Below are 15,203 nucleotides of genomic sequence, written 5' to 3' on the forward strand. Positions count from 1 at the left end.
CCTTCCTGGGGTTTCTCTGCAGCTGCTGCTGCTGCCAACCCCTCAGACAGGCAGCTGCCCTCCTGGGGTCCAGCCAGGCCTGGCCCAGGATGGCAGAACAAAGAACTTCCTCTGAGAGAGGGTGTGACACCCTCTCCCTTTGGAAAATGGTGTGAAGGCAGGGGAGGAGTAGCCTCCCCCAGCCTCTGGAAATGCTTTGTTGGGCACAGATGTGCCCAATTCTGCATAAGCCAGTCTACACCGGTTCAGGGACCCCTTAGCCCCTGCTCTGGCGCGAAACTGGACAAAGGAAAGGGGAGTGACCACTCCCCTGACCTGCACCTCCCCTGGGAGGTGTCCAGAGCTCCTCCAGTGTGCTCCAGACCTCTGCCATCTTGGAAACAGAGGTGCTGCTGGCACACTGGACTGCTCTGAGTGGCCAGTGCCACCAGGTGACGTCAGAGACTCCTTGTGATAGGCTCCTTCAGGTGTTAGTAGCCTTTCCTCTCTCCTAGGTAGCCAAACCCTCTTTTCTGGCTATTTAGGGTCTCTGTCTCTGGGGAAACTTTAGATAACGAATGCATGAGCTCAGCCGAGTTCCTCTGCATCTCCCTCTTCACCTTCTGATAAGGAATCGACCGCTGACCGCGCTGGAAGCCTGCAAACCTGCAACATAGTAGCAAAGACGACTACTGCAACTCTGTAACGCTGATCCTGCCGCCTTCTCGACTGTTTTCCTGCTTGTGCATGCTGTGGGGGTAGTCTGCCTCCTCTCTGCACCAGAAGCTCCGAAGAAATCTCCCGTGGGTCGACGGAATCTTCCCCCTGCAACCGCAGGCACCAAAAAGCTGCATCTCCGGTCCCTTGGGTCTCCTCTCAGCACGACGAGCGAGGTCCCTCGAATCCAGCGACACCGTCCAAGTGACCCCCACAGTCCAGTGACTCTTCAGCCCAAGTTTGGTGGAGGTAAGTCCTTGCCTCACCTCGCTGGGCTGCATTGCTGGGAACCGCGACTTTGCAAGCTACTCCGGCCCCTGTGCACTTCCGGCGGAAATCCTTCGTGCACAGCCAAGCCTGGGTCCACGGCACTCTAACCTGCATTGCACGACTTTCTAAGTTGGTCTCCGGCGACGTGGGACTCCTTTGTGCAACTTCGGCGAGCACCGTTTCACGCATCCTCGTAGTGCCTGTTTCTGGCACTTCTCCGGGTGCTACCTGCTTCAGTGAGGGCTCTTTGTCTTGCTCGACGTCCCCTCTCTCTGCAGGTCCAATTTGCGACCTCCTGGTCCCTCCTGGGCCCCAGCAGCGTCCAAAAACGCCAAACGCACGATTTGCGTGTAGCAAGGCTTGTTGGCGTCCATCCGGCGGGAAAACACTTCTGCACGACTCTCCAAGGCGTGGGGGATCAATCCTCCAAAGGGGAAGTCTCTAGCCCTTGTCGTTCCTGCAGTATTCACAGTTCTTCAGCCTAGTAAGAGCTTCTTTGCACCAACCGCTGGCATTTCTTGGGCATCTGCCCATCTCCGAGTTGCTTGTGACTTTTGGACTTGGTCCCCTTGTTCCACAGGTACCCTCAGTCAGGAATCCATCGTTGTTGCATTGCTGATTTGTGTTTTCCTTGCATTTTCCCTCTAACACGACTATTTTGTCCTTAGGGGAACTTTAGTGCACTTTGCACTCACTTTTCAGGGTCTTGGGGAGGGTTATTTTGCTAACTCCCACTATTTTCTAATAGTCCCAGCGACCCTCTACAAGGTCACATAGGTTTGGGGTCCATTCGTGGTTCGCATTCCACTTTTGGAGTATATGGTTTGTGTTGCCCCTATCCCTATGTTTCCCCATTGCATCCTATTGTAACTATACATTGTTTGCACTGTTTTCTAAGACTATACTGCATATTTTTGCTATTGTGTATATATATCTTGTGTATATTTCCTATCCTCTCACTGAGGGTACACTCTAAGATACTTTGGCATATTGTCATAAAAATAAAGTACCTTTATTTTTAGTATAACTGTGTATTGGGTTTTCTTATGATATTGTGCATATGACACTAAGTGGTACTGTAGTAGCTTCACACGTCTCCTAGTTCAGCCTGAGCTGCTTTGCTAAGCTACCATTATCTATCAGCCTAAGCTGCTAGACACCCTATACACTAATAAGGGATACCTGGGCCTGGTGCAAGGTGCAAATACCCCTTGGTACTCACTACAAGCCAGTCCAGCCTCCTACACTCTCCTAACCTGAATCTTTTGAGAGACTAGCCTCTCTCTCTAAAGAACAATGTTATATCAGAATCCTATTTTCTCCTGAAGTCAGAGGACAAATCCAAGGTTCTCTGAAGAAAAGTCCAAAAGTACACAAATGTACAATTTACTATTGTATTTTACAGAAATAGAAACCTCCTTCTCAAAGTTTAGATTTCTCTTTCACAGTCTCTAAAGCATCAGTCTGAGTTCAGAGGTTTATCTCTTAGGACCGATGAGTCTGCAAGGCAAAGAGTTTTTTTTAAATATATTTATATAAGAATGTAACTATGTATATGAATATACAGTATATTGGCAAGTCCGTAAATTATTGAAGGATTCCTTACTTCATTTGCTTCAAGTTCTGTTGAGCGAGAACAAATTCTCATCAGAAAGCCGATAGCCAGTTGCTGGAAGGAGGGAAAAAAATCTGCTTTTGAAGGGCAGGGTAGTCTGGAGGGAGTAGGGTTTGGAAGGTTGAGGGATTGGAAGGGTCAGGAGTGGGTGGGTGTGTTGTTGGCACAAGTGCCTTTGTGTCTGATATATTGTGTTTGTGTTGTGTACATTTCTGTTGTGTGGGTGCTTACATTTTCTGGAAGTGTGTGATGTTGAAATGCTGGGTTGGCTGGCTGTTGTGGATGGGTCTGATGATGTGAGTATGGTGTCTGGGGAAATGCTGCGGGTGGTGGATATATTTGTGGGAGTGTGTGTGGTGTCTGGGGGATAGTGAGGTGGTTGATAGGCATGTGGGTGCAGGTGTGGTATCTGGTGGAATGCTGAGGTGTTTGTTTGGTCTATTGGTGTAGGTGTGGTGTCTGGTGGAATGCTGGGGGTGGTACTGATGGGGTGAGTGTCTGGTGAGTGGTTGCAGGCATGTGTGTTTTTTGTTGTTTGTGTTTGCGTGTCCTGCTTGCTGCTGTTGAAGGGTGTTCATGATTATGTGTGAGTCTGCTTTGGACAAGTATGAGAATAGGAAGTTTGGATGGGAAAGAGGCAGAAGATGGGGTGGAAATTTGGGACGGGTGAAAGACTGCTATGGGGAGGATGTCAGAGCCTGAAAAGATCTCTGTAGGCCAGACATAGCACTGTGGATGCCTTCCAGGTAGGCCACCATCTGTTGCATATGGCTGCCTTCAACCTGGATGGCATCCAGTAGTAAATCTGACCCACAGAGATGTTCCTCAGGGGGTCAATACCCCCCTCATTCAGGGCAGCAGGGGGAACAGGGGCATGGGGTGAGGTGTCTGGAGCAAAGAAGGCCGGCCCCCTCTTAGGTGAGTGGGCCTGACCAACTGGGTGGGGAGCAACAGGGAGAGTGGAGATGGTAGTGGTGGTAGCAGACAAGGATGATGTAGGTAAAGGTCCTGTGTGTTCCGCCACCACTAGGGAGTGTCCACAGGAGGATGCCTCTGAGGAAGATGATGTGTTGTCTGTGTCCTCTGTGGCACTCTCCTCACCCTGTGGGCCACTGTGTCCCTACATGTCTGTGGTATCATGACTGAAGGTGCTGTGGCCAGCTGCTGCTTCCCCACAGATGTTGGCACCTGTCTCCTCTGCTTGCCTGGGATGATGAGTGTAGGAGGCTGGACTGGCTTGTAGTGAGTACCAAGGGGTACTTGCACCTTGCACCAGGCCCAGTTATCCCTTATTAGTGTATAGGGTGTCTAGCAGCTTAGGCTGATAGATAATGGTAGCTTAGCAGAGCAGCTTAGGCTGAACTAGGAGACGTGTGAAGCTACTACAGTACCACCTAGTGTCATATGCACAATATCATAAGAAAACACAATACACAGTTATACTAAAAATAAAGGTACTTTATTTTTATGACAATATGCCAAAGTATCTTAGAGTGTACCCTCAGTGAGAGGATAGGAAATATACAAAAGATATATATACACAATGGCAAAAATATGCAGTATAGTCTTAGAAAACAGTGCAAACAATGTATAGTTACAATAGGATGCAATGGGGAAACATAGGGATAGGGGCAACACAAACCATATACTCCAAAAGTGGAATGCGAACCACGAATGGACCCCAAACCTATGTGACCTTGTAGAGGGTCGCTGGGACTATTAGAAAATAGTGAGAGTTAGAAAAATAACCCTCCCCAAGACCCTGAAAAGTGAGTGCAAAGTGCACTAAAGTTCCCCTAAGGACAAAGTAGTCGTGTTAGAGGAATAATGCAGGAAAGACACAAACCAGTAATGCAACAACTGTGGATTTCCAATCTAGGGTACCTGTGGAACAAGGGGACCAAGTCCAAAAGTCACAAGCAAGTCAGAGATGGGCAGATGCCCAGGAAATGCCAGCTGCGGGTGCAAAGAAGCTTCGACTGGACAGAAGAAGCTGAGGTTTCTGCAGGAACGAAAAAGGCAAGAGACTTTCCCTTTGGTGGACGGATCCCTCTCGCCTTGGAGAGTCGTGCAGAAGTGTTTTCCCGCCGGAAGGACGCCAACAAGCCTTGCTAGTCGCAAATCGTGTGTTTGGCGTTTTTGGACGCTGCCGGGGCCCAGAAGGGACCAGGAAGTCGCAAATTGGACCTGAAGGGAGAAGGGACGTCGAGCAAGACAAAGAGCCCTCACTGAAGCAGGTAGCACCTGGAGAAGTGCCAGAAACAGGCACTACGAAGATGTGTGAAATGGTGCTCACCGAAGTTGCACAAAGGAGTCCCACGTCGCCGGAGACCAACTTAGAAAGTCGTGCAATGCCGGTTAGAGTGCCGTGGACCCAGGCTTGGCTGTGCACAAAGGATTTCTGCCGGAAGTGCACAGGGGCCGGAGTAGCTGCAAAGTCGCGGTTCCCAGCAATGCAGCCCAGCGAGGTGAGGCAAGAACTTGCCTCCACCAAACTTGGACTGAAGAGTCACTGGACTGTGGGGGTCACTTGGACAGAGTTGCTGGATTCGAGGGACCTCGCTCGTCGTGCTGAGAGGGGACCCAAGGGACCGGTAATGCAGCTTTTTGGTGCCTGCGGTTGCAGGGGGAAGATTCCGTCGACCCACGGGAGATTTCTTCGGAGCTTCTGGTGCAGAGAGGAGGCAGGCTACCCCCACAGCATGCACAAGCAGGAAAACAGTCGAGAAGGCGGCAGGATCAGCATTACAGAGTTGCAGTAGTCGTCTTTGCTACTATGTTGCAGGTTTGCAGGCTTCCAGCGCGGTCAGCGGTCGATTCCTTATCAGAAGGTGAAGAGAGAGATGCAGAGGAACTCGGTTGAGTTCATGCATTCGTTATCTAAAGTTTCCCCAGAGACAGAGACCCTAAATAGCCAGAAAAGAGGGTTTGGCTACCTAGGAGAGAGGATAGGCTACTAACACCTGAAGGAGCCTATCAGCAGGAGTCTCTGACGTCACCTGGTGGCACTGGCCACTCAGAGCAGTCCAGTGTGCCAGCAGCACCTCTGTTTCCAAGATGGCAGAGGTCTGGAGCACACTGGAGGAGCTCTGGACACCTCCCAGGGGAGGTGCAGGTCAGGGGAGTGGTCACTCCCCTTTCCTTTGTCCAGTTTCGCGCCAGAGCAGGGGCTAAGGGGTCCCTGAACCGGTGTAGACTGGCTTATGCAGAATTGGGCACATCTGTGCCCAAGAAAGCATTTCCAGAGGCTGGGGGAGGCTACTCCTCCCCTGCCTTCACACCATTTTCCAAAGGGAGAGGGTGTCACACCCTCTCTCAGAGGAAGTTCTTTGTTCTGCCCTCCTGGGCCAGGCCTGGCTGGACCCCAGGAGGGCAGATGCCTGTCTGAGGGGTTGGCAGCAGCAGCAGCTGCAGTGAAACCCCAGGAAGGGCAGTTTGGCAGTACCAGGGTCTGTGCTACAGACCACTGGGATCATGGGATTGTGCCAACTATGCCAGGATGGCATAGAGGGGGCAATTCCATGATCATAGACATGTTACATGGCCATATTCGGAGTTACCATTGTGACGCTACATATAGGTAGTGACCTATATGTAGTGCACGCGTGTAATGGTGTCCCCGCACTCACAAAGTTCAGGGAATTGGCTCTGAACAATGTGGGGGCACCTTGGCTAATGCCAGGGTGCCCTCACACTAAGTAACTTTGCACCTAACCTTTACCAGGTAAAGGTTAGACATATAGGTGACTTATAAGTTACTTAAGTGCAGTGTAAAATGGCTGTGAAATAACGTGGACGTTATTTCACTCAGGCTGCAGTGGCAGGCCTGTGTAAGAATTGTCAGAGCTCCGTATGGGTGGCAAAAGAAATGCTGCAGCCCATAGGGATCTCCTGGAACCCCAATACCCTGGGTACCTCAGTACCATATACTAGGGAATTATAAGGGTGTTCCAGTAAGCCAATGTAAATTGGTAAAAATGGTCACTAGCCTGTTAGTGACAATTTTGAAAGAAATGAGAGAGCATAACCACTGAGGTTCTGATTAGCAGAGCCTCGGTGAGACAGTTAGTCACTACACAGGTAACACATTCAGGCACACTTATGAGCACTGGGGCCCTGGGTTACCAGGGTCCCAGTGACACATACAACTAAAACAACATATATACAGTGAAAAATGGGGGTAACATGCCAGGCAAGATGGTACTTTCCTACAATGAGGAAATTACACATAAACGTAGGTTAATTGCTTGTGCCAGAATATACTTGAATAACAGCTTTAAACACAGAACATCAATAGATTGTACTGAATACTCCAGCTACAAGGTCAACCATAGTGGCTTCAACATTAGCAAGACTGCATGCATGCATGCTACATGACTTGTAAACAGTTGCTCACAGTAAAGACATAACCACAGCCAGCTCCAATTGCGTGAGTGAAGGTGTCTGATCACCATACTCATGCATCAAGTAGGATATTTCATCACAATTCAGTTTGTTTATTGTAGAATACCTCAGTAGCCTGATGTCAACAAACATTCTGACAATGACAGTATAATTCCTTCAAACTCCATACAAGGCCCTACAATCAGCAAATGTTCATATTCCTAATGCCACATCTGGATGAAATGATGGTCAACTAATACAGCTAGGCTGAAACAAGATGTTCAATAGCCAGAATAAGGGGACATGGAAATGCTCATGTCACACTGTTGAAACTTCCTAATAGTAACTAACTAATATATCCACTGCCTGAGAAGCCTTGTGAAAGCAATACTTAAGATTGTTTGCTATGTAACACATGTAGAACTGAAAAGTAGACTGGAGGCAATCTGGTCCAAATATCTGAGAGATTTGTCTACAAATATTCACAACATAATGAACCAGCTAGACCTAAGGACATCCCAAGTCCAGATTGGAACTATTGAAAACACCATTCCTACATTGCATGCCTAAAGGTCAATAGTCCATTGAAGGTTGTTGATGTTCACGGAATCTCTATTAAACGCCAACATGTATGCACTAATACTTATGGCACCAGTGCTGTTTTCTATCTCATATTGCTGTACATTATCCACATGCCAAGGGGAAATGTTCATCCAAATTGCACAGTATGCCATGTCAGATGTAAGAGGGCCCCCATCACATGAGACTCAGTAGTGATTCTGCATCACAATTGACACACTGAGTGGCCTGTTGGGTTCAATTCCAACCCACAACATCAAACACTGGCTGATGAATCACTTTACTTACTCATGTGTCTGCTCAAGAGAGTCAACTGGTAGTAGACTGGATTCTGCTGTGTTCCTGCTCAGAAGGACAATAGGCAAAGCATATCAGACTGAACTTATTACCACACCTACACAAAGCATAACTCTTCTTGTGCATCGCACCTGGGTCAGACCCAAATTGATGGGGAAATGCCTGCCTGTAACACATCAAGTTGGCAATGTAACATGTATGACTCTGGCCAGACACCCTTGTAGCTGCTGTGGGTCCCTCAACCTCCGATGAAGCTCCAGGTAGGCCACCACCAGTGTGCGGGCCATAGGGGGGGGGGTCAGGGTCCGACGTACACTCCACCCACTTTGGGAGGACAGTCCCAGCTGGACCTCCGTGATCTTACAGGTCCAGCATCTCCGGTTCTCCCATATTCTATGGCAATGGATGCTACACTGGCGATAGACCCGCAGGGCGCGCACTTTACGGGCGATGGCCCTCCAAATCCCTTGCGTCTGATGGGCATTGACCTGTATGGATGCAATAGATGAATAAACAGTTCAGAACTGTACGTTTTAAGATTTTACAAATATTTTGAATACACCTAGCACAAGGATTATCAAACGGTTGCAATATTGCATGTGTGATTCTCACATGCTGAAAACTACAGAGACAAGAACTATCACTTTTTTAGTCAACTGCAGAGTATCCTCAAGCCTCGTCATGGGCTACACTGACTAAGGCAGCACTCTAACACTATCTAGCCCAATCCCAAGTGAAAAGCACTGTGATGTGAGCTACTAAGACACCTGTGCATGACTGTACAAACACCTTTACAGCCAAACGCATTCATGTGATACATATGGTCCATACAGGCTTTTACCACCGTATAGACTCCACCCTAAGGCCTAGGTGCAATGAAAGGGCTGGAATTGGTGTCACTGGAAGCTTCCTCTCCAGAGAAGTGTTGACATGTGGAGTACCGAATTAGATGTCATAGTACGTCTAATTGAGTTGTTGTGGTATGTACTGCACTGTTACAGAGATGGCATTCAGCATACCATTGTGCGTCTCATTTGATTGGTTCCATGTAACAAGGCTGGTGATTCACATGCCATGTTCTCTTCCCAGCTATCTGCACTGTTACTTTGTCACAAGTGCAGTAGGCCTGTTCAGAGCCATAACCACTGGAAAAGTATGACAACACACCAGTGGAAGTACAGGGACTGTCATTGGAAAATGTCACACATTGGCAATGTGTGGGAATAGAAAGAAGGCCATGGTGTTACCTCAGTCACCATTAACTATTAGCTACTATTGGTTTTGAAAACTAATTTTGAGAATACCCAAGGATATGCAGGTCTATAGAGAGCCTGCCCTGTGCATCAGTCATACTGCCACAGTACCTCTGGCACATGCTGGGTCATGGCCCATAATTAGCAAAGCAATTTGTCACTCCTTGTTCTCTGCAGGCTGAACATGCAGAACATACATGGAAATAACATTTCCACTGCATCAATCCATGAAAATACCTCTTGTGCCATCCAATTGTGTGACACTCTGAAAGGGTCAGTGATGAGTAGCTAGCTCTCAGACAATAGTTTGGCGATGCCTGATATGGGTTGAGCGATATGTGGGACTGTACACATAGATAACATCATCCTCAACTGCTTCTAACAGTGTACATACACAGCTGGCGCTGTACTGCACGTACATTCCTTTACTCATTGAACATGGTCTGATTAGCAAATACATCTTGGATACCCTGAAATGTGCACTTGCACTGATATGTGCATGCAACACAGAGAGGATTTAAGTATTATCACACATCACAGTGGTGAAGTTAAGTACACAAAGTACATGGCTCCATAATCCATTATGCTTTAAACCAATGTAGGGACCACAAAATGCTACCTAGGTAAACTGAATTCACTAAGGGGCTCAGGGGCACATTGTAGCCTGTGTGAATAGAAAGGATGGAGTTGAACAGAGTAAAATATGTATATGAAATAGTTATGTGCTCCTCTGGTGAGCCATAGAGCTGGCCAAACAAGGGAGGGCCTCATCCACCAGTTTCTCCAGCTCCTCTGGACAGAAGGCAGGGGCCCTCTCACCTGCTTGGCCTGGCATGATTGTTCCCAGAGGTTGCAAACACAGCCTAAATGGATGAGGTGTTGCTAGCCGCAGTGTTAAGAGGTGAGTTATTTTACAAACCAAGGCGTACATGTACGTCACATACACGGTCATCAGCATAGACGGACACAGCCATTGGGCGGCGACAGTCAGAATCACCAGTTTTAGCCTATGACTGTGTCCGCCATGGATGAAACCGCCCATGGTACGGTTGACTTTCGTTGGTGGCAGCTTCCAAATGTACAAAATGCAAGGTCAGGCATCTACCATTTTAGCGGTGGGAAGTACAGTATAGGTGACTGTTAAGTGTGTCACCACCAATGCAAATGTGTTGTAGCATGCTGACATGGGTATTACTCCATTTCTCAGTCATATCTTTTGCACAAACATTGGAGTATAGCATCACTAGTCAGAAACGCCAAATTACAGCGGTGAACTGTTCACCACTGGTGACGGTATTCAATGTGCACAAATCAAAGTGATGATACTTATGTGCTCATGAGACAGTTTTTGGATGTTACAGACTCATGTAGACCACAATGGGGATTATAGGTGGATGTTGGGCAGTAGGCATTTTTTGGTGAATTATGTGTACTGCTTTCTGAACCAGTCAGGTTTTGTCACATGGCTTTATGCTTACTCTCCAGATATGTCACTCTGGACACTTGTTTGTTTCCCGCACATAGGTACCCTGGGAGAAGGAGGAGACTCCATTATATCACACATTTTCATGCCTTCAGACCATGAAAGAGAGGGATGTAATTAAGAGATTTAGGCCCTCATTACAAACTCAGCAGGAAAACACGCCGAGTTCGGTGCTGACGGTCAACAGAAGACAGCCAGTGCGCAGAACCCCCCCGCCGGCCACATAAAGAACATTCAGCTGGGCCTGTACATTGACGCCTGGTCCAAATGGAGACGGCGGAAATGTAGCAGTGCGGCGGGTGCAGCAGCATCCATCGCGCATTTCACTGCCCGTAAATCAGGCAGTGAAATGCGTCACTGGGCTGTGCATGGGGGCCCCTTGCACTCCCCATGCCAAGTCCAGGGCCGTCCGAGTCACCCATTCCGCCAGCCTTTTCCTGGTGGTGTAAACCGCCAGGTATAGGCTGGTGGAACCAGACTCATTATCTGGCAGGCAGCGCTGCTTTCAGAGCTGCCCAGTCGGATCAGAAATTCCACCACCGCCAGCATGGCGGCCCAGACCTCCATGTTCATAAGGACTGCCTTAGTTTGAATAGACAAACAATACAGGATTTATGTCATCAGACGAGCCTTATCTCCTGCCACAAAACACTAATCCTTCATGTATACCACCAATTATTAGACTAATGGCAGTATTGCATCTGGCCACAGGTTCTTTTCAATACACTGTGGCTATATCTGGTGGTATATCTCAACCAATGTTCAATGGTGTGCTACAAGACGTGCTTTCTGCAATGATGAAATACATAAATAGCTGCATCTGGTCCCCAGATGTGAGGATTTAGCCATTGTCCTCTAGCCATGCAAGGAACCTTGGGATCATCCTGGACACCCATCCCAGCATAAAGCAACAAATCAACATTGTCTCCTCAACCTGCTTCAACACCCTTGGTGTGCTCCTCAAGAGTTTTTATTGGATACCCATCCCCTCCAGGCCATCGTCTCCAGCTGCCTTGACATCAGAACCACCAAACAGCTCCTAAGCTTCTTGCAGATCTTCAAGAATTCTCCAGCAAGACTCATCCTAGACCTCCCCAAAAGAGTCAGCTTCACTTCCCACCTCAGGGACCTCCACTGGCTCCCCTTACAGCAAAGATGCCTCTTCAAGGTCCTCATGTACACATACATGGCCCTTAACAACATCGAATGGACCTACATCAACAGTTACACCAACCAACCAGAGAACTCTGATCAGCAACCCTCGCTCTGGCCCACACCCCACACATCCACTGCGAATGCTTCAGAGGACGCTCCTCTTACCAACTGGCCCCAAGTCCTGGAATGACCTCCCCATCCACCTTCGCTAGTACCCCTCCCTTAAGGACTTCAGAAAAAATCTCAAGACCTGGCTCCTTGACTGCCACCCCCACCAGCTGGCTGAGTCCCACAGCACCAAATGAGTGCTTGAAGACCCCCCCTGGGGTGACAAGCTTGCACTCTACAGGAACCCTGTAATTGATTGATTGGATGTGAAGGTTAACTTCCATGGATTTGGGGCCAGATGTAACAAAGCTTTTTGCACTCGCAAATGGTGCGAATCGCAAAAATTGTCTGTTTGCTAATGCAAAAATGCCTTTTGCGATGTATGAAAGCCATTCGCAGCGCGAAAATAAGGAATCACAAAATAGCGTGTCGCAAACAGCATTTTGCAAATAGCGATATGAATTACCGAATCGCTAATTGCAAACCGCAATTTGCAACACCGAATTAGAGAATCACAGATAGCGATCCGTTAAATCGGGATGCTATTTGCAATACTCAGATTGTGACACGCAAAAATGAATTCGCAATGCATTGCATCAAAAAATCTCAATTTGCGATTATTCGCAGAATGGCTGTTTGCACATGCAATTTACCACAAATTGAAACCAGGTGGTAACCAGGTGCAACTTATATAAAGAGGCCCAGAATGCCTCAGTTGCTCTTCCACAATGGCTGCACTCTACGTCATGGCGAGGAGAATGAGGATCTTGCAGGTTTGAGGAGAGGGAGGAGGAGACAGGAGCGCATTTTTGGAGTGCACATAACTTTTTTTGACCAGACTGAGGAGGAAATTTATGAGAAGCACAGGTTAAGCTCAGCCATCATACTTTACCTGATAGCTGAGTGTAGGAAAGTACCATCTTGCCTGGCATGTTACCCCCATTTTTCACTGTATATATGTTGTTTTAGTTGTATGTGTCACTGGGACCCTGTTCACCAGGGCCACAGTGCTCATAAGTGTGCCTGAATGTGTTACCTGTGTAGTGACTAACTGTCTCACTGAGGCTCTGCTAATCAGAACCTCAGTGGTTATGCTCTCTCATTTCTTTCAAATTGTCACCAACAGGCTAGTGACCAATTTTACCAATTTACATTGGCTTACTGGAACACCCTTATAATTCCCTAGTATATGGTACTGAGGTACCCAGGGTATTGGGGTTCCAGGAGATCCCTATGGGCTGCAGCATTTCTTTTGCCACCCATAGGGAGCTCTGACAATTCTTACACAGGCCTGCCACTGCAGCCTGAGTGAAATAACGTCCACGTTATTTCACAGCCATTTTACACTGCACTTAAGTAACTTATAAGTCACCTATATGTCTAACCTTTACCTGGTAAAGGTTAGGTGCAAAGTTACTTAGTGTGAGGGCACCCTGGCACTAGCCAAGGTGCCCCCACATTGTTCAGAGCCAATTCCCTGAACTTTGTGAGTGCGGGGACACCATTACACGTGTGCACTACATATAGGTCACTACCTATGTGTAGCTTCACCATGGTAACTCCGAATATGGCCATGTAACATGTCTATGATCATTGAATTGCCCCCTCTATGCCATCCTGGCATAGTTGCCACAATCCCATGATCCCAGTGGTCTGTAGCACAGACCCTGGTACTGCCAAACTGCCTTTCCCGGGGTTTCACTGCAGCTGCTGCTGCTGCTGCCAACCCCTCAGACAGGCATCTGCCATCCTGGGGTCCAGCCAGGCCTGGCCCAGGATGGCAGAACAAAGGACTTCCTCTGAGAGAGGGTGTTACGCCCTCTCCCTTTGGAAAATGGTGTGAAGGCAGGGGAGGAGTAGCCTCCCCCAGCCTCTGGAAATGCTTTCATGGGCACATTTGGTGCCCATTTCTGCATAAGCCAGTCTACACCGGTTCAGGGACCCCTTAGCCCTGCTCTGGAGCGAAACTGGACAAAGGAAAGGGGAGTGACCACTCCCCTGACCTGTACCTCCCCTGGGAGGTGCCCAGAGCTCCTCCAGTGTGCTCCAGACCTCTGCCATCTTGGAAACAGAGGTGCTGCTGGCACACTGGACTGCTCTGAGTGGCCAGTGCCACCAGGTGACGTCAGAGACTCCTTGTGATAGGCTCCTTCAGGTGTTGCTAGCCTATCCTCTCTCCTAGGTAGCCAAACCCTCTTTTCTGGCTATTTAGGGTCTCTGTCTCTTGGGATTCTTTAGATAACGAATGCAAGAGCTCATCCGAGTTCCTCTGCATCGCTCTCTTCACCTTCTGCCAAGGAATCGACTGCTGACCGCGCTGGAAGCCTGCAAAACTGCAACATAGTAGCTAAGACGACTACTGCAACTCTGTAACGCTGATCCTGCCGCCTTCTCGACTGTTTTCCTGGTGGTGCATGCTGTGGGGGTAGTCTGCCTCCTCTCTGCACTAGAAGCTCCGAAGAAATCTCCCGTGGGTCGACGGAATCGTCCCCCTGCAACCGCAGGCACCAAAAAGCTGCATTACCGGTCCCTTGGGTCTCCTCTCAGCACGACGAGCGAGGTCCCTTGAATCCAGCAACTCTGTCCAAGTGACTCCCACAGTCCAGTGACTCTTCAGTCCAAGTTTGGTGGAGCTAAGTCCTTGCCTCACCTCGCTAGACTGCATTGCTGGGAACCACGACTTTTGCAGCTACTCCGGCCCCTGTGCACTTCCGGCGGAAATCCTTTGTGCACAGCCAAACCTGCATTGCACGACTTTCTAAGTTGGTCTCCGGCGACGTGGGGCTCCTTTGTGTAACTTCGGGTGAGCACCATTTCACGCATCCTCGTAGTGCCTGTTTCTGGCACTTCTCTGGGTGCTACCTGCTGCTAAGAGGGTTCCTTGTCTTGCTCGACTTCCCCTCTACCTCCTGGTCCAATTTGCGACCTCCTGGTCCCTCCTTGGCCACAGCAGCGTCCCAAAAAAGCTAACCGCACGATTTGCAGCTAGCAAGGCTTGTTGGCATTCTTTCGGCGGGAAAACACTTCTGCACGACTCTACAAGGCGAGAGGGATCCGTCCTCCAAAGGGGAAGTCTCTAGCCCTTTGCGTTCCTGCAGAAACCGCAGCTTCTTCTGTCCAGAATAAGCTTCTTTGCACCCACAGCTGGCATTTCCTGGGCATCTGCCCGTCTCCGACTTGCTTGTGACTTTTGGACTTGGTCCCCTTGTTCCACAGGTGCCCCAGATTGGAAATCCAGCGTTGTTGCATTGTTGGTTTGTGTCTTTCCTGCCTTATTCCCCTATCACAACTTCTTTGTCCTCTGGGGAACTTTAGTGCACTTTGCACTCACTTTTCAGGGTCTTGGGGTGGCCTATTTTTCTAA

At 48.7% G+C, this 15,203-nt stretch overlaps 1 protein-coding gene across 1 annotated transcript in view; it reads right to left on the reverse strand.

The window, feature by feature from the left end:
• LOC138279508 (vomeronasal type-2 receptor 26-like) overlaps positions 1 to 15,203 on the reverse strand; it is a 225,281-nt gene that overhangs the window by 80,905 nt on the left and 129,173 nt on the right. The window contains exon 4 of the mRNA XM_069219409.1: positions 1,977 to 2,006. Coding sequence (XP_069075510.1) covers positions 1,977 to 2,006 — 30 coding nt within the window. The remainder of the gene's footprint in view (positions 1 to 1,976; positions 2,007 to 15,203) is intronic.

The sequence above is a fragment of the Pleurodeles waltl genome, chromosome 2_2, assembly GCF_031143425.1.
Source record: "Pleurodeles waltl isolate 20211129_DDA chromosome 2_2, aPleWal1.hap1.20221129, whole genome shotgun sequence".
NCBI classification, from domain to species: Eukaryota; Metazoa; Chordata; class Amphibia; order Caudata; family Salamandridae; genus Pleurodeles; species Pleurodeles waltl.